This window comes from Hippopotamus amphibius, chromosome 6 (assembly GCF_030028045.1).
Source record: "Hippopotamus amphibius kiboko isolate mHipAmp2 chromosome 6, mHipAmp2.hap2, whole genome shotgun sequence".
Taxonomy (NCBI): Eukaryota; Metazoa; Chordata; class Mammalia; order Artiodactyla; family Hippopotamidae; genus Hippopotamus; species Hippopotamus amphibius.
Window position 1 is genome coordinate 171,638,283 of NC_080191.1, and position 19,001 is coordinate 171,657,283.

Below are 19,001 nucleotides of genomic sequence, written 5' to 3' on the forward strand. Positions count from 1 at the left end.
ACCCTTCACCCCACAGATTCAGTTAATTTCCTAGAGCAGCGCACAGAGCCCAGGGAAACAATCTGTGTGCTCTGGCTTATTAAAGGATGTGATAAGTGGTATAGATGAACAGCCAGATGAAGAGATGCCTAGGGCAAGGCCTGTGAGGGTCCCGCGCACGGGAGGTTCTGTTCCCCTGCCTTTCCGGTATGTGGATGTGTTCACCCACCTGGAAGTTTTCCACACCTCCTACTTTGGGGATTTCTATAGTGACTTCATCACACCTGATCAATTATTAACTCCACTTCCAGCCCCACTCCCCCTTCTGGAGAAGTGTGTGATGTGTGTTGGTGTGCTGGTGGTGGTGAAAACGCCAGCTTCTAAGCACGGCTTGGTCTTTCTGGTGACCAGCCCCGACCCTGGAGCCCACGCACAGCTGCCTTGTTAGAACAAGAGATGCTGCTAGTATGGGGCTTCCGAGGTGCTGGTATCCGAGACCAGTCCCGGGATTAATCCCCCGTGGATCCTGAGGCACGGCTGTGTATATTTTCTGTCCTCTCACTGAATTAGACAGAGAGAGGTGTGTGTGTTTATTGTAAGAAACTGGCGCATATGATGTGGGGGCTGGCAAGTCCACGATCTGTAGGATAAGTGAGCTGCAGGTAAGAACTGATATTGCCGTTTTTGAGTCCAAAACCTAGGAACTCAGGCAGAACTTCTGTGTGGCAGTCTGGAGACCAAATTCCTTCTTCTTTGGGAAACTTCAGCCTTGGCTCTTAAGGCCTTCAACTGGTTGCCTGAGAACCACCCACATTATGGAGGGTAATTTCTTTTACTTAAAGTCAACTGATTGTGGGACTTCTCTGGTGGTCCAGTGGTTACGACTCCATGCTTCCAATGCAGGGGACGCGGGTTCAACCCCAGGTTGGGAAACTAAGATCCCACATGCCACGCGGTGAGGCCAAAAGATAAGGAAAAAGAAAGTTAACTGATTGTACATTTGTAGCAACTTCTAGACTGGCGTTTGCCTAAACAGCTGGTCACGATAGTCTAGCCAAGCTGGCACATAAAAGTAACCATCACATCTGCCAGTTCCAGGGGACGAAAGCGCCACTGCAGTGGGGAGTGTGGGGTCCTTAGTCCTCTTGGGAGGCCTGGGTGAGCCCAGACCCTCCTCAGCTCTCTCTGTCCTCCACACCCAGGCCCTTCGCTCAGGGTTCAGCCTCAGCCGTAGCCTGAAGCTGGGTCTGAGCGTTCTCTGTATTAATGTGAGGAGAGCTTAGGGCAGGATTAGCAACCTCTCTGGTGTGGATGCTGAGAATTCCTGCCTCTCCCACTCCCGCCGCTTCCAGAAACACAAAGCCTCCGGCTCAGACCCCTCGTCCTGGTGGCATCCGCAGGCCTCTGGGATGGAGCGCTGGTCTTCCCCTTCCTGGGGGCCACCGCGCTGGCGAGCGCCTCTCCAGCTTGTGTGCGGGGGAGGCCCGGCCACCTGACGCCTGTGGCAGAGGAAGGCCTGGCAGTGACAGCCTGGCCCCCGGGCTCGGCCCCACGCAGGCGCTGCTTATGCAGCAGTGGGAGGAGAAAAGGGCAAGCGCTCGCTATTTCCATTCTTAAATCTTAGGGCTTCCTCTTATCCCCTCTGCTGGGTGATTTTTTTTTTTTTTTTTTGAGAAATGGCTATGCAGAAGTGTCAGTCCCATCCCCAAAGTGAAGTATAAGTTGTATTAATTATTTATTGCAGCATAACAAATTATCCCAACACTTGGTGGCTTAAAGCAACACATATGAACTATTATCTTGTCGTTACTGTGGTTCAGGGACCCAGGAGCAATGGATCTGGGTGCCTCTGGCTCAGGGTTTCTCGTGGGGCTGCAGCTAAGCTGTCAGTCAGACGGTCTGTTCCCCAGGTCACTTGTGAGGTGGTTGTCCTGTGGGCCTCTTCATAGGGTTGCCTCAGGACCTGCAGCTGGCTTCCCCCAGGTCTAGCAGCCTCAGAGAGTGAGGGAGCAAGTGCCCGAGATGAAAGCCACGGTCTTCTCAGACCCTCATCTCAGAGGTGACATCCTGTCACCTCTGCAGGGCTCTGCTCATTAAAAGTGAGTCACTCCATCCAGCCCCCACTCAAGGGGAGAGATTACACAAGGGCACGAATGCCAGGAGGTGGGGACCACTGGGACCATCTTTGAGGCTGCTACCACACAAATGCATCCTTTTGCCCTGAAATGATCTCTCCTTTTCAGTTCTGACATTAGTTTTCCCTGAAAAACCGTATTTGAACATGGAAACAAAGGTAACTGTGAAATGCCAAAAATAAGACAGAGCTTCTAGGGGATAGCATAAAATTAAAGTAAGCAGAGGTTGTGCCCAAGTCATTTTTAAATAGAAAATATTAATTCTAAAGACTAATTTGGCAGCATATTTATAATTTGAAGAACATTAAAGTGGCAGTTTTGGTATGAAAACTTAAAGATTGGTACAGACTTTTAAAAATTATCCCATTTAGACAATTTAAAAGCATGAACGAAGGAAGAAAATAGTAATTATATAAGTTCATTAAAAATATAAAATCAGCAAAACAAGTAACTGTTTGAATAAAATATAACTGAGTAAAACCTAATCCTTTGGGTACCATATAGTCTGCTGTGCCAGCCTTCGATCCATTTCCCCTTCTCTATGAACACAATCATGATTTTGCTTGGCATGGCGTTACTCTCAGCTGAAAATCCAACAGATTAACAAATGCAAGAATCCCACTTCATTCTCCAACCTCCGTCTACATATGAATAGATGTCAAAATAGAAATATTTGCCTTTTTCTCTCCCCCCTCCTTGCTTCTTTACGTATTTATAAAAGGTCTTTCATATAAATAAACCAATTTTTCAATGCATTGAACTTCTAAACGTTCAAATAACTTTCAGATGATGTGCGTGTCTAGATGTCAGACGTGTGAGAAGAGTAGATGGAGCGAGCGGGGCGGGAAACACGCTGTTGAAAGAGAAAGAAAGAGAAGTGGAGAAAGCAAGGGAAGACCCCCAGAACGACCCCCAGACCTAACGCTGCTCTCTCAGAGCGCGCGGCCCAGGGGTAAAGACGGCCTTGGAAGCCGGCTCCGTGTGCGCGGTGCTGGGTGGGCGCTGGGCCCTGGGTGCTGCTGCAGCCGGAGGAAGGGGCACAGGGACGGCTTCCCGGGGAGGAAGCGCTACACCCCGCCTTCAAGGATGCACCGGCCTGAAGCTGGCGAGGACGAGGGGGAGCAGACAGGCATTCCAGGCCGGGGGTCCGCTTGGGTGGGGGGGCGGGGTCGAGGGGACCCGTGTCGGCACAGGGATGAGGGGGGCGGGGGACGAGGAGGGGACAGGCCAGGAGGGGCCCCGGGGACGTGTGGCCCTGACTTGACCTCGTCAGCGCGGGGGACGCGGGAGTCCCCGCAGGGCCCGCCCCGGGCGCGTGGGGGCGGTGGCCGGGGCCCCTCCGGGCCCTGACCCTGAGCGGGCTCCTTGCTGTTCCACCGCAGGGAAACACGGGCGTGCTCGCGGGCGTGTTTCTGGTGTCCCTCGTCGCCCTGGTGGCCCTGGTGGCCGTGCTGTCCGGCATCGGGCTTGGGGAGCGCTGCGGCGTGGGCGGCGGCGGGGTCTACGCCATGGTCGCCGGGGTCCTCGGCGGGCAGACCGGAGGCACCGTTGGGCTGCTCTACGTGTTCGGACAGGTGAGGCCTCTGGCTGCAGGCATCTGCCCTCCGCCGTGGTGAGGGGCGGGCGGGCCGCCGGGGGAGCTCGCGGTGCAGGGCCCCTTCCTCTCCACCGCCTTTGCCTCCAGGGTCCTGCGGAGCCTGGGCTGGGACCCCCCTTGCAGCCTGTTCTGGGGGGGGGAGTGCACCGGGGTGGCCGGAGCCCGGGTGGCAGCTGGGTGGCCCAGTCCCCGCGGCACTTTTACACTGAAGAGGGGACACTTTGCCTGTGCCAAGGACTTCCCTGAAGCAGGCAGTTCTCCAGTGAACCGGAGCTCTGGCCTCATGGATAGCTTGGTGGCCTTCACAGGGAGGCCGCGAGCCCCTGCGGGGCCCGGTCTGGGAAGCAGAATACTGATGAGGAGGCCCCTGGCCAGGGCGGCCCGAGGCCTCAGAAAACCGCCGAGCAGGGAGCAGTACCGAAGCGTGTTTAGCTAAAACACAGGGACGGTGACCGGACGCCGAGCAAACAAGTGCAGACATTAAGAAGCAGCTCTTTGTAAGCCCTTCTTGGACTGAAAAAGGCTTTGATGATGGTGCAAAGGGTGGTGGGTGGCTGGAAGAACAGCTTAAAGAAAAGAATCTGTCTAAGGAAGACTACAAGAGTCTTCTCAAAGAAAGCATCGCTCTGTTTCTTTTATTTTTAAGCAGCAGGGGCAGGGTATTGTAGCAAAAATACATCTGATTCTCTAACAGCACAAAGCCGTGTGTGTGTGTGTGTGTCTGTGTGTGTGTGTGTGTCTGTGTGTGTGTGTGTGTGTGTCTGTGTGTGTGTGTCTGTGTGTGTGTGTGTGTGTGTGTGTGTGTCTGTGTGTGTGTGCGTGTCTGTGTGTGTGTGTGAGTGTGGGGGGGGGGACAGATGTGGGGAAGGCAGACACATGCTCAGTGCACTCTTCAAAACCACTTGCCTTTGTGGAGCAAGGTCTTTAAGCATGGTAGTTTGGGAAGTGAGTAACGAATCATTTATTACCCTCGGTGTTTGTATATCGATTTTTTTTCTTCCACTTCTCTGCTGTTTTAGGCCAAGCAGGCTGCAGGATGGACAAACAGCGTCCTTACTTTCCCTGCTCCCTGGGTGCACAGCACACTCCCCTCCAGAAGCAGATGTTACAGCCGGCGACCAGTGCTGACGGCTGGGCGGCTCCTGTGTGTGAGCTGACCTGGGCGGGAAGGTGCTCAGAAAGGAGGTGTTTTCTGAGCGGGGGCAGCCCCTGCCTGAGAAGCCCTTGCAGGGACAGCCGTGCCTGCTTCGCTTTCTGTTGGTTTGGGTCCCAGCGAGACACACGGCTGCCTTTCTGGTCCGCGTCCTCACACGTCTCAGCTTCCTCTGTGGCTGACCTGGGTGGGCTCTCCACCGAGGGTAGGGCTGCTGCGTGATGCTTTCTGTCTGCTGCAGGGTTCAGTTTGCTAGTGTCTTGCGGAGGATTTTTGCCTACATGCTGTGACGCCTGTTGGTCTATAGTTTTCTTGTGATGTCTTCGTCTGGTTTTGGTGTCGTGATCACGCTGGCCTCACAGAATGAGCTGGGAGGTGTTCTCTCCTCTTTTGGGGAAGAGTTTGTGAAGGATTGGTGTTAATTCTTCTTTAAACGTTTGGTGGAGTTTGGTGGTGAAACCGTCTGGTCCTGGGCTTTTCTTTGCAGGAAGTGTTTTGATTACTAATTCAGTCTCTTTACTTATGTAGATGTGTTCTGATTTTCTGTTCCGTCTTGCGTTCTGGTGGTGTGCGTCTTTCTAGGAGCTTGTCCATTCTCTCCGGGTTAGCTGACGTTTTGTCCTGTAGTCACTCATGGATTCCCTTATAATCTTGTTTGTTTTTGGGAGCTTGGTGGCAGTGGCCTCCCTTTCATTCCTGATGTTAACCATTCGCGTCTTCTCTCTTTTTTTCTTGGTCAGTCTAGTCAAAGGCGTGTCTGCAGAGGAGCAATTTTGGGATGTGTTGCTTTTCTCTGTTCTCTTTCTGATCTCTATTTCATTTATTTCTGCTCCAGTCTGTTATTTCCTTCCTTCTGCTTGCTATGGGTTTAATTCACTCTTCTTTTTCTAGTTGCTTAGGTGGAGGGTTAGGTCATTGATTTGAGATCTTTCGCTTCCAGGATGTGGTTGGGTTTTCTCAGGGTCCTTATTCCTGGTTCTTATTAACCCTTAATCCCCTCACCCCAGGGCATGCGTGCACTCGTGTATTTTTAGTAATTGCCAGAGGAGATGGCCTGTTGTGCCCCGGAGCAGGGTCAGAAAACATCTTCTAAAAAAGGGCCAGGTAGTAAATATTTCAGTCTTTTGTGAGGGTGTCATAGGTCTCTGTCCCAGTGACCCAGCTCTGCTGTGCAGGTGTGAAAGCAGCGGTGGACAGTCTGACATGGGCCTGACCTTATTCCCAAAACAGGCAGCAGCAGGATTTGGCCAGAGGGCCAAAGTTTGCCCACCCTTGCCCCAGAGCATCAACACGTACGAGATACAGACGCTTAAAGTAATGAATTTTAAAGCTTACAACATCTTTCCATTGCCTTGCATCCTCCCAGACCCTCCTCCTTTCACCTCTCTGAGACACTGGTGTGGGGCCAGACCCCTGGACCAGTGGAGGGTGAGCTGGGGCCCCTCCTCACTCCCTGCCCCGCTCATCTGAGCGGTTCTCTGGGGCTGCTTACCCTGGAGACCAGCATACTCAGCGTCAGCCTGCCCTGTCCTGTCTAAAAGCGTTTGTCCATGGCTTACCTGCTCTTTGCTAGACTCTGTAAAAACGGTGGCGGGCTGGGAAATTTTCATGGACCTGATGTAGGCCTGGGGTTTGCGTTGTGGGAGGGAACACATAGGTAGACATACAGCCAACCCATCCAAACCTTAACCTAGGGATTTCATGTGAGAAGGGGAGGGGGTGGAGGGGCAGCTCTGGTCTTCTAGGTAGGTGCCCAAAGATGGAAAGAAAAATGCCTCTGATTGTGAAAGTGCAATTTTTTACAAAACAAGTGCCCTGGAAGGGAGATGCTGCACCCGGAAAACATAGTGGGTGACAGTCCCTGCCCCCTGTGGCAGAGGGCTAGAAGTTCTCTGTAGGGGACGAAGGAGAAAAAGGGATGCCTGCGATTATACCTTTAACAGGAGACAAAAAATTTGAAAAATATAACACATTCTGGGGAGGTCTATACATTAAACAAGTCAAAAGGGATGTTTTCCAACGAAGAGGAGCTTCATGGTTGGAAGGTCGACCATGTCTAGGGTGGTCGGATGGCTCTGGGGAAGGGCAGGCAGTGGCTGTGGTCCACACCTCTCCGTGGGGAGGCTGGAGCCCGGGCCGTGAGCCGGGTCTGGGGGAGCCTCGCATCCCAGGTGCCCTGTGCCCTCTGTGCCCAGATGCAGCTTTTGCATACACAGAATGATACTCGCAATACGTTTGTTTTTATTTTCCTTCGTGAAACTGCTTTAGAATTACAAATCGATGTTCACTGTGACCAGTTAGCGTATCAGAGATAATGTAAAGGAGAGGTAGTTTCCCTGCCCCCTGAATAGCAACCGGTGTGAACACCCAGCACCTCTTCAGCACCGTCCCCTCTGCTCGTCTGCGTGAACTTGTGGAGTTTTGAAGGGCTTGCTTGTTTCTACGACAGTGGGGACAGATTTCATACTCTGTTGCCTGACTTGTATTTGTCACAGACGCGCTGCTGGGCCAGTGCTTCGAACCTGTGTTTGTAAAGGGCTTACTTAGTGTTGGACACTTTGGATGTGCTGTCATTGTTTTACTCTCTTATGCAAGAGTAGTTTTATTTCTTTTCTCATTTCTAAAAGTCTGTAATTTTGCACTTTCTCTTTTCTTCTTAATCAGGCTGCCAGGTGCTTAGGTATTTTATTGATCTCAAAAAAATCAGCTTTTGTTTTTTGTATCCTTTCTTTTTTTTTTCTTTCACTTCATTAATTTCATATATCCTTTTATTAAATACTTCTTCCTACTGCCTTTATTTATATTGATTTTTAATAATCACTTCTTAACTTAATACTTTGTTCATGTATTTTTTTGCCTTTTTAAACTTATATAAACATTTAGAGTTATACTTTTTTCTCCTGAGTGCAGGATTAATTTGCTTCTCAAGTTTTAGAATAAGTTCTTATTACTTTCTAGATAATTAGAAATTTAAAAAATTTCTCCTTATTTTGACAACATGGCTCAAATTTATTTGTTGTATTTTCCCCCTTCTTGATGTGGAGGTTCTACTAGGCTTTTCATTCTGTGGGTAGTTATTGTCTGCTTTTAGAAGCTATAATTGCACCTTTTCTATCCTCCCCAAACGAAAACAGTACTTATTAGCTCTTCCCTGTACCAAATATGAAATCTCTATGATACTTTTACTCACCTACATTCCATAATTGAAAAGGTGGTTTAATTTTGGGCTGTTATAGCTTTCCTTAAAAGTAAGTCTCTTCAGTTTCAAGACTCTTTACTTACAATTAATTTGTTGCAAATTTCCAGTGACATTTCCATCATCTTTTTAGCATTAACAGAGTATTTCATGAAATTCATGGCTAACCGCTATTTCCTTTTCCTAGGTAGCTAATAATAGTCAAGTAATAAAGATAATGCCAGTAGCTGCTATTTCTCCAGCTCTAACTGTGAGCCAGGTGTTGTTCTAGGACTTTACATGAATCATCTCATTGAATCCTCACAATAACTTTGTTTTTTTCCATGTGGTTTCTTCCCCCTCCTGCTGCTGCTTCTTCTATTTAAATTCCTTTCGCAACCGAAGTATAGTTGACTTACAGTATTGTGTTCATTCCTGCTGTGCAGCACAGTGGTTGTTATACATATATATATAATATACATTCTTCGTTTAAATGTGCTTTTCCATCATGGTTTATCATAGGACATTGAATTTAGTTCTCTGTGCTGTGCAGTAGGACCTTTATCCATTCTATGTATGTTAGCTTACATCTGCTCACCCCAACCTCCCACTCCACCCCTCCTTCAGTCCCCGTCCCCTTGGCAACCACAGTTCTGTTTCTATTTCGTAGATAGGTTCATTTGTGTCATGTTTTAGATTCCGCATATAAGTGATATTGTCTTTCTCTTTCTGACTTTGCTTAGTATGATAACCTCTAAGTCCATCCACGTTGCAGCAAAAAGTATTATTTCGTTCTTTTTTTATGGCTGAGTGGTATTCCAATGTATATATGTACATCTTCTTTACCCATTCTTCTGTCAATGGACGTTTAGGTTGTTCCCATGTCTTGGCTATGGTAAATAGTGCTACTGTGAACATAGAGGTGCATGTATCTTTTTTTATTTTTTTTAAGCTCTTTATTGGAATATAATTGCTTTACACTCTTGTACCAGTTTTTGAGGTACACCAAAGTGAATCAGCTGTATTTATACACATATCCCCATATCCCCTCCCTCCCGCGACTCCCTCTCACCCTCCCCGTCCCGGCCTTCTAAGGCATCACCCATCATTGAGTTGATCTCCCTGTGTTATACAGCAACGTCCCACTAGCTGTCTATTTTACAGTTGGTAGTGTATCTATGTCTGTGCTACTCTCTCACTTCGTCCCAGCTTCCCCTTCGCCCCTCAACCCCCATCCCAGCCCCGTGTCCCCAAGGCCATTCTCTACATCTGCCTCTCCACTCTTGCCCCTGTCACTGGGTTTGTCAGTACCATTTCTTCAGATTCCATATATATGAGTTAGCATACGGTATTTGTTTTCCTCTTTCTGGCTTACTTCGCTCTGTATGACAGTCTCTAGGTCTATCCACCTCATTACATATAGCTGGATGTCATTCATTTTTATGGCTGAGTAATATTCCATTGTATATATGTGCCACATCTTCTTTATCCATTCATCTGTTGATGGGCATTTAGGTTGTTTCCATGTCCTGGCTATTGTAAATAGTGCTGCAATGAATATTATGGTATATGTTTCTTTTTGGATTATGGTTTTCTCTGGGTATATGCCCAGGAGTGGGATTACTGGGTCATATGGTAGTTCTAATTTTAGTTTTTTAAGGAACCTCCAAACTGTTTTCCATAGTGGCTGTACCAGTTTATGTTCCCACCAACAGTGCAGGAGAGTGCCCTTTTCTCCACACCCTCTCCAACATTTGTTGTTTCTAGATTTTTTGATGATGGCCATTCTGACCAGCGTGAGGTGATACCTCATTGTGGCTTTGACTTGCATTTCTCTAATGATGAGTGATGTTGAGCATCTTTTCATGTGTTTGTTGGCCATCTGTATGTCTTCTTTGAAGAAATGTCTATTTAGGTCTTCCGCCCATTTGTGGATTGGGTTATTTGCTTTTTTGGTATTAAGCTGCATGAGCTGCTTGTATATTTTGGAGATTAATCCTTTGTCCATTGCTTCATTGGCAAGTATTTTCTCCCATTCTGAGGGTTGTCTTCTTGTCTTGTTTATGGTTTCTTTTGCTGTGCAAAAGCTTTTCAGTTTCATGAGGTCCCATTTGTTTATTCTTGATTTTATTTCCATAATCCTAGGAGGTGGGTCAAAAGGATCTTGCTTTGATGGATGTCATAGAGTGTTTCTGCCTATGTTTCCCTCTAGGAGTTTTATAGTGTCTGGCCTTACATTGAGGTCTTTAATCCATTTTGAGTTTATGTTTGTGTATGGTGTTAGGAAGTGTTCTCATTTCCTTCTTTTACATGTTGCTGTCCAATTTTCCCAGCACCACTTATTGAAGAGGCTGTCTTTTTTCCATTGTATATTCGTGCCTCCTTTGTCAAAGATAAGGTGCCCATATGTGTGTGGGTTTACCTCTGGGTTCTCTATTCTGTTCCATTGATCTTCCTTTCTATTTTTGTGCTAGTACCATACTGTCTTGATCACTGTGGCCTTGTAGTATAGTTTGAAGTCAGGAAGTCTAATTCCACCAACTCTGTCTTTCCTTCTCAAGATTGCTTTGGCTATTCAGGGTCTTTTGTGTTTCCATACAAATCATAAGATTTCTTGTTCTAGTTCTGTGAAAAATGCCATTGGTAATTTGATAGGGATTGCGTTGAATCTGTAAATTGCTTTGGGTAAGATAGTCATTTTCACAACATTGATTCTTCCAATCCAAGAACATGATATGTCTCTCCATCTGTTTGTATCATCTTTAACTTCTTTCATCAATGTCTTATAGTTTTCTGCATACAGGTCTTTTGCCTCCTTAGGCAGGTTTATTCCTAGGTATTTTATTCTTTTTGTTGCAATGGTAAATGGGAGAGTTTCCTTAATTTCTCTTTCTGCTCTTTTGTTGTTAGTGTATAGGAATGCAAGAGATTTCTGTGCATTAATTTTGTATCCTGCTACTTTACTAAATCCATCAATTAGTGCTAGCAGTTTTCTGGTAGAATCTTTAGGGTTTTTTATGTATAATATCATGTCATCTGCAAAGAGTGACAACTTTACTTCTTTTCCAGTTTGGATTCCTTTTATTTCATTTTCTTCTCTGATTGCTGTGGCTAAAACTTCCAAAACTATGTTGAATAATAATGGTGAAAGTGGACACCCTTGTCTTGTTCCTGTTCTTCAAGGGAAGTCTTTCAGTTTTTCACCATTTAGAATGATGTAGGCTGTTGGTTTGTCATATATGGCTTTTATTATGTTGAGGTAATTTCCTTCTATGCCTATTTTCTGGAGAGTTTTTATCATAAATGGATGTTGAATTTTGTCAAAAGCTTTTCCTGTGTCTATTGAGATTATCATATGGTTTTTATCCTTCAGTTTGTTAGTATGATGTATCACATTGATTGATTTGCATATATTGAAGAATCCTTGCATCCCAGGGATAAACCCCACTTGATCATGGTGTATGATCCTTTTAATGTGCTGTTGGATTCTGTTAGCTAGTATTTTCTTGAGGATTTTTGCATCTATAGTCATCAGTGATATTGGCCTGTAATTTTCTTTTTTTCATGACATTTTTGCCTGGTTTTGGTATCAGGGTGATGGTGGCCTCGTAGAATGAGTTTGGGAGTGTTCCTCCTTCTGCTGTATTTTGGAAGAGTTTGAGAAGGATAGGTGTTAGCTCTTCTCTAAATGTTTGATAGAATTCGCCTGTGAAGCCATCTGGCCCTGGGCTTTTGTTTGCTGGGAGATTTTTAATCACAGTCTCAATTTCCGTACTTGTGACTGGTCTGTTCATATTTTCTGTTTCTTCCTGGTTCAGTCTTGGAGGATTGTACTTTTCTGAGAATTTATCCATTTCTTCCAGGTTATCCCATTTATTGGCATATAGTTGCTTGTAGTAGTCTCTCATGATCTTTTGTATTTCTGTGGTGTCCGTTGTTACTTCTCCTTTTTCATTTATAATTCTGTTGATTTGCGTCTTCTCCCTTTTTATCTTGATGAGTCTGGCTAATGGTTTATCAATTTTGTTTATCTTCTCAAAGAACCAGCTTTTAATTTCATTAATCTTTGATATTGTTTCCTTCCTTTCTTTTTCATTTATTTCTGATCTGATCTTTATGATTTCTTTCCTTCTGCTCACTTTGGGGTTTTTTTGTTCTTCTTTCTCTAATTGTTTTTAGGTGTAAGTTTAGGTTGTTTATGCGAGATTTTTCTTGTTTCTTAAGGTAGGACTGTATTGCTATAAACTTCCCTCTTAGAACTGCTTTTGCTGCGTCCCATAGGTTTTGGGTCATTGTGTTTTCATTGTCATTTGTTTCTAGGTATTTTTTGATTTCCTCTTTGATTTCTTCAGTGATTTCTTGGTTGTTTAATAGCATATTGTTTAGCCTCCATGTGGTTGTATTTTTTAGTTTTTTTCCTGTAATTGATATCTAGTCTCATGGCGTTGTGGTCAGAGAAAATGCTTGATACGATTTCAGTTTTTTTGAATTTACTGAGGCTTGATTTGTGACCCAAGATGTGATCTATCCTGGAGAATGTTCCATGTGCACTTGAGAAGAAAGTGTATTCTGTCGTTTTTGGACGGACTGTCCTATAAATATCAATTAAGTCGAGATGGTCTAATGTGTCATTTAAAGCTTGTGTGTCCTTATTTTCTGTTTGGATGATCTGTCCATTGATGTAAGTGGGGTGTTAAAGTCTCCTACTATTATTGCGTTACTGTCAATTTCCCCTTTTATAGCTGTTAGCATTTGCCTTATGTATTGAGGTGCTCCTATGTTGGATGCATAGATATTTACAATTGTTCTATCTTCTTTTTGGATAGATCCCTTGATCATTATGTAGTGTCCTTCCTTGTCTCTTGTAATAGTCTTTAAAGTCTAATTTGTGTGATATGAGTATTGCTACTCCAGCTTTCTTTTGACTTCCATTTGCATGGAATATCTTTTTCCATCCCTTTACTTTCAGTCTATATGTGTCCCTTGGTCTGAAGTGGGTTTCTTGTAGGCAGCATATGTAAGGGTCTTGTTTTTGTATCCATTCAACCATCTGTGTCTTTTGGTTGGAACATTGAATCCATTTACATTTAAGGTGATTACTGACATGTGTGTTCCTATTACCATTTTCTTAATTGTTTTGTTTTTGTTTTGTAGGTCCTTTTCTTCTCTTACGTTTCCCGCTTAGAGAAGTTCCTTTAGCATTTGTTGTAGGGCTGGTTTGGTGGTGCTGAATTCCCTTAGCTGTTGCTTGTCTTAAAGCTTTTGATTTCTCCATCGAATCTGAGTGAGATTCTTGCTGGGTAGAGTATTCTTGGCTGTAGATTTTTCTCTTTCAGGACTTTCAGTGTATCCTGCCACTCCCTTCTGGCCTGCAGAGTTTCTGCAGAAAGATCAGCTGTTATTCTTATGGGTTTTCCCTTATGTGTTATTTGTTGCCTTTCTCTTGCAGCTTTTAATATTTTTTCTTTGTGTTTAATTTTCGTTAGTTTGATTAATATGTGTCTTGGTGTATTTCTCCTTGGGTTTATTCTGTATGGGACTCTCTGTGCTTCTTGGACTTGGTTAATTATTTCCTTTCCCATGTTGGGGAAGTTTTCCACTATAACCTCTTCAAGTATTTTCTCAGACCCTTTTTTTTCTTCTTCTTCTGGGATGCCTATCATTCGAATGTTGGTGTGCTTAATGTTGTCACCAAGGTCTCTGAGACTGTCTTCCATTCTTTTTCTTCTTTTTTCTCTTTCCTGCTCTGTGGCAGTTATTTCCCCCATTCTATCTTCCAACTCACTTATTCGTTCTTCTGCCTCAGTTATTCTGTTGTTTATAGCATCTAGAGTGTTTTTAATTTCGGTTATTTTGTTATCTATTACTGTTTGTTTGCTCTTTAGTTCTTCTGAGTCCTTATTAACTGTTTCTTGTATTTTCGGTATTTTCTTATCGTGATTTTAGATCATCTTTACTATCATTACTCTGAATTCTTTTTCAGGCAATTTTCCTATTTCCTCTTCATATATTTGGTCTTGTGTATTTTTACCTTGTTCCTTCATCTGTGACATAATTTTTTTGTCATCTCATTTTCCCCCCACTTTGTATGGGCAGGATTGTGTTCCTGTCCCACTGGATGTTTGGCCTGAGGTTTCAAGCACTGGAGTCTGTAGGCTGCTGAGTATCGCTGGGTCTTGGTGCTGAGGTGAGAACCTCTGGGAGACCTCACTCTGATGAATGTTCCCTGGGAACTGGGTTTCCCTGCTAGTCCAATGTTTTGGACGCAGAGCTCCCACCTCAGGAGCTCAGGCCTGAACCTGGGCTTGTGAATCAAGATCCCACGAGCCATGTGGAGCAGGAAAACGAAAAAAATTAAAAATAAAAAAAGTAGGAGAACAGCAGAACAATAGCAAGATAAAACATATGATAATAGGAAACTAACAGATGTGTTAGAAAAAATTAAAAAAAAAAAAAAGATGGAGCAACAACTGGAAGGTAAAACAACTGCAATAGCCTAAGTGAGGAGGTGGGAAGAAAAAAAAAGAAAAACAAAAAAAAAAGCCAGAAAAGGCCTTGACTGTGGGTGTGGGGCTTAGACAGGGGTGGGGATGGGGGGGAAGGTTAGGCAGTGGGCAGAGCCTACCCTTAGACCAGGCCCCGGGAGTGGTGGGGAATGGGGCTTAGGCCCAATGAGGCAGAGGGGCCCAGGAATGCCTCTGGTCGTGGGGGCAAAGAACCAGGTCAAGGTACCCAGTGGGCTGCCTGGGCCCGAGCTGGTGGGAGAAATGCTAGGCACCTCCCCTAGTCCGCCAGTCTCGGAGGGTCCCTCCCCCTTGGGTTCTCTTCTTCCTCACCCCCTCCCTCCTATTCTCCTAGGACCCTCACAGCTGGAGGGGGCACTGGAAGACAGGACATCAGACTCTGACGCCCAACAGGCTTCCCAGGGCCAAGTGGGCTAGGGTAACGCCTGCGGCACTTCCCCGGATTTCCCAGTCTCGTAGGGTCCCTGTCTGCCTCTCTTCCTCCTCTCCTCCCTCCTTCCCACGCCTGTACGACCCACTCAGCCGGAAAGACTGAGGGACCAGACTCAGGAGCCCAGCAGGCCCGCCGGGCCCAGGTGGGCAGGGGAAAGGTCCTCCGCACCTCCCCTGGTCCTCTGCTCCTGGAACGTCCCACCACCGGTCTGCCTCTCTTCCTCTTCCCCTGCCACGCTCCAACATCCCCGGGACCAGCGCGTCTGGGAGGGGACCCTGGAGAGTTGGAGACGAGGCCTGGGAGCCCAGCAGGCTTCCCAGCTAGTGGGCAGCGGACATGCCTTCTGCTCCTCCCCCGAACTTCTGATCCCAGAGGGTCCCTCCCTGCTTCTGCCTCTCTTCTTTCCCCCCCACCGCTTCCCTCCTGTGCTTCTAGGACCAACGGCAGGGAGGAGCCTTGGAAGGTGGAGGATCCGCCTGGAAGAAATACCCAGCGGCGGCGCCTCCCCTGTTCTTCTGACCTGGAGAGACCCCTTCCCACCCCCACTGTCTGCCTCTCCCCGCCCCCGCCCCCTCCCCCCACGCCCCCAAGACCCTCGTGCCAGAGGGCGGCCCGGAGAGTGAAGGACCAGGCCGGGGAGTCCAGTCGGCCTCTCGCCTCGCCGTCCGCCCGTCTCAAAGCCCCCACCCCCACCTGTCCGCCTCTCCCCCTCCTGGCCCCTCCTCCCTCCTTCCCACACCCCCAGGACCCAGGCAGCCCGGAGGGGGCCTTGGAGGGTGGAGGACCCCGCTGGGAAGCCCAGCAGGCCTCCTGGGCGGGAGAAGCCCCGTTGCGGTTTCGGACCTCCCCAGCCCCCAACGGTCCCCCCGGGCGGGAACCTCCCCCCCTCCCCCAGCCACCCCCCAGGGGCGCCGGTCCCGTCCGGCTCCCCCTGACTTCCCCCAGGTCCTGCCCGGTTGCTGTGGGGTTCCTGAGGTCTGCTTGGGCCCCTGGGTCCCCCGCCGGCCTCCGGTCCCCCGCCGGCCCCCGGTCCCCCGCCGGCCGCCGGCAACCTACTTGTGGGGAGCCGCGATCTCCGCATCTTCCCATGCTGCCATCTTGACTCCGCCCCCCATGTACCTTTTTTTTTTTTAATTTATTTTTATTTTATTTGTTTATTGGCTGCATTGGGTCTTCGTTGCTGCACATGGGCTTTCTCTAGTTGCAGTGAGGGGAGGCTACTCTTCGTGGTGGTGTGCGGGCTCCTCATTGTCGTGGCTTCTCTTGTTGTGGAGCACGGGCCCTAGGCGCGTGGGCTTCAGTCGTTGCAGCACATGGGCTCAATAGTTGTGGCTCACGGGCTCTAGAGCACAGGCTCAATAGTTGTGGCGCATGGGCTTCGTTGCTCCGCAGCATGTGGAATCTTCCCAGGGCAGGGCTCGAACCCGTGTTGCCTGCATTGGCAGGCGGATTCTTTACCACTGTGCCACCTAGGAAGTCCCCACGTGTACCATTTTGAATTATAGTTTTGTCTGGGTGTATGCCTAGGGGTGGGATTGCTGGATCACATGGTAGTTCTATTTTTAGTTTTCTGAGGAACCTCCATACTGTTCTCCATAGTGGCTGTACCAACTTATATTCCCACCAACAGTGTAGGAGGGTTCCCGTTTCTTCACGTCCTCTCCAGAATTTGTTATTAGTAGAGTTTTTAATGATGGCCATTCTGACCAGTGTGAGGTGATACCTCATGGTAGTTTTGATTTGCATTTCTCTAATTAGTGATGTTGAGCATCTTTTCATATACTTATTGGCTATCTGTATGTCTTCTTTGGAGAAATATCTGTTTAGGTCTTCTGCCCATTTTTTGATTGCGTTCTTTGCTTTTTTGTTGTTGAGTTGTATGAGCTGTTTGTATATTTTGGAAATTAAGTCCTTGTTGGTCGCATCATTTGCAAATATTTTTTCCCATTCTGTAGGTTGTTTTTTCATTTTGTTGATAGTTTCCTTTGCTGTGCAGAAGCTTGTCAGTTTGATTAGGTCCCGTTTGTTTGTTTTTGGTTTTATTTCTATTGCCTTGGGAAACTGACCTAAGAAAACATGGGTATGATTTATGTTGGAGAATGTTTCTCTTATGATCTCTCCTAGGAGTTTTATGCTGTCATGTCTTATGTTTAAGTCTTTAAGCCATTTTGAGTTTATTGTTGTGTGTGGTGAGAGGAAGTGTTCTAGCGTCATTGATTTACATGTGGCTGTCCAGCTTTCCCGGCACCACTTGTTGAAGAGACTGTCTTTTTTCCCATTGTATGTTCTTGCCTCCTTTGCTGAAGGTTAACTGACCACAGGTGTGTGGGTTTATTTCTGGGCTCTCTATTCCTCACAATACCCTTTAGAAGTAAGTACTATGAGTACCTGTGTTTCGCAGAGACAGACATGAAGCACAGAGAGGTTGAAACACTTTCCCAAGTCACACAGCTAGGACTGGGAGCCACAGCGGAGTTGGCCTTAGCTAGTTTGGCTTCATAGGCTATACTTCCGGCCCCCGTGCTCTGTCACACACCCTCCAGAGCTGTAACTTTTTTTGTTACCGGCATCTTTGGGCTAAAAAGTGGTTTTAGGCACAGACCTGAGAGAGGGGCGCTACTGGGGTCGCTTGAAGCTGGGGTTTGGCAGCTCCCGACGCACACAGTCACATTCAAGTCCTGGCGTCGCCCTCTGCACGTGGGAGACACCGGGCGCCCGGGAGAGGGATGCCTGTGCAGCCCATAATCACCCCTACACGCGTAACATTTGTTTGTAAAACTCGGATATATCTGACCAGGAAGGGTCCTGCTGATCCGGCCAAATACTGATGCGACAGCATCCTCGTCCCCATCACTCTCGGCATCTGGTCAAGAGTAAGTCTGAATTCTGAGGGGAATGCAGGAGAACATAGGGTCCTCTCTAGCTCTCTCTGTCACCCGCCCGCCCGCCCTGGATTGTCTTTCCCCAGCCTTTATTGGGCTTCCCCCCCTGCCCAAATACAGACCGAAATGCCTGCTCTCCATCTGGGGAATACCGACAGGGATGCTATGTCTAGCTGCGCAGGGAGCCGATCTCAGTGAAGAATGGAGCCCCCTTCGTGAGCTCCCCTTAAACACAGGAATCGTATTAGCTTTCTTGTCTTTATATAAAAGGACTAGAACTTAGTGGTGGGTGCTCCCCGGAGCACTTTTCGTACAGTCGACATATCGTAAAGTATTTATGGCTTGCTCACAATGTAGTTAGCAGATGCAGGGGATTTTAAAAGGTGCAATCAACATAAAAACTTTTTTTTAAAGATGTTTGCATTCTTGGTGGTGGTGGGGACAAACGTATATGCAAATAGAATACACAGCCAGATCGTTGATGGCGTGGTACCAGCAGGAAGCATAGTATTTATTCAGAAATGGGGGGATGAGGAGAGGCTTTATGGAAAAGGAGGAACGTGGCCGAGGTTTGAGTAGAATCTGTGTCCTGCGAGAACAGCAAGCGCAGATGGACGGTGAGGAGCGTGCCCGGCCGGCCCTGGGGGTGGGTGGAGGGACCAACCTGATAAGGGAAGGGGGCTGAGGAGCTACGGAAAGCGAGGTTGGTGTTATTTTCAAATATGTATTTGAAATTGTGTTTCAAATTTGTGTAAGCGGTAATATCATGGCACTCAGCCAAATACAAAATAAACGTGTGCCGAAGAGTTTATTTAACTCATTAAGTAGTGGAGGAGCCGGTAAGATGCTGCTAAAGGTAAGAAGTGAGGTGCGGATCCTAGGTGCATATAGATCAAATGCATAAATTCCTGGTTCAGCAATTTCATAAATAAATATAAGGATGAGATTGCTGGGTTAGATGCAGAACTGGTTAATGTCTTACGGGACAACAAACCCTAATCTTTCGTGTTATCTGTTCCACTAGACAGGAGTTCTGTACATCTCTGCTGGAAAAAAATCCACACGTTAACATGTAACTTCACTAAGTCTGGGACGTTTAATACATTTAATCAGTAGTAAACGG

At 46.9% G+C, this 19,001-nt stretch overlaps 1 protein-coding gene across 1 annotated transcript in view; it reads left to right on the forward strand.

Moving 5' to 3' along the window:
• Positions 1 to 19,001, forward strand: part of SLC12A8 (solute carrier family 12 member 8) — a 121,855-nt gene that overhangs the window by 1,417 nt on the left and 101,437 nt on the right. The window contains exon 4 of the mRNA XM_057737828.1: positions 3,497 to 3,688. Coding sequence (XP_057593811.1) covers positions 3,497 to 3,688 — 192 coding nt within the window. The remainder of the gene's footprint in view (positions 1 to 3,496; positions 3,689 to 19,001) is intronic.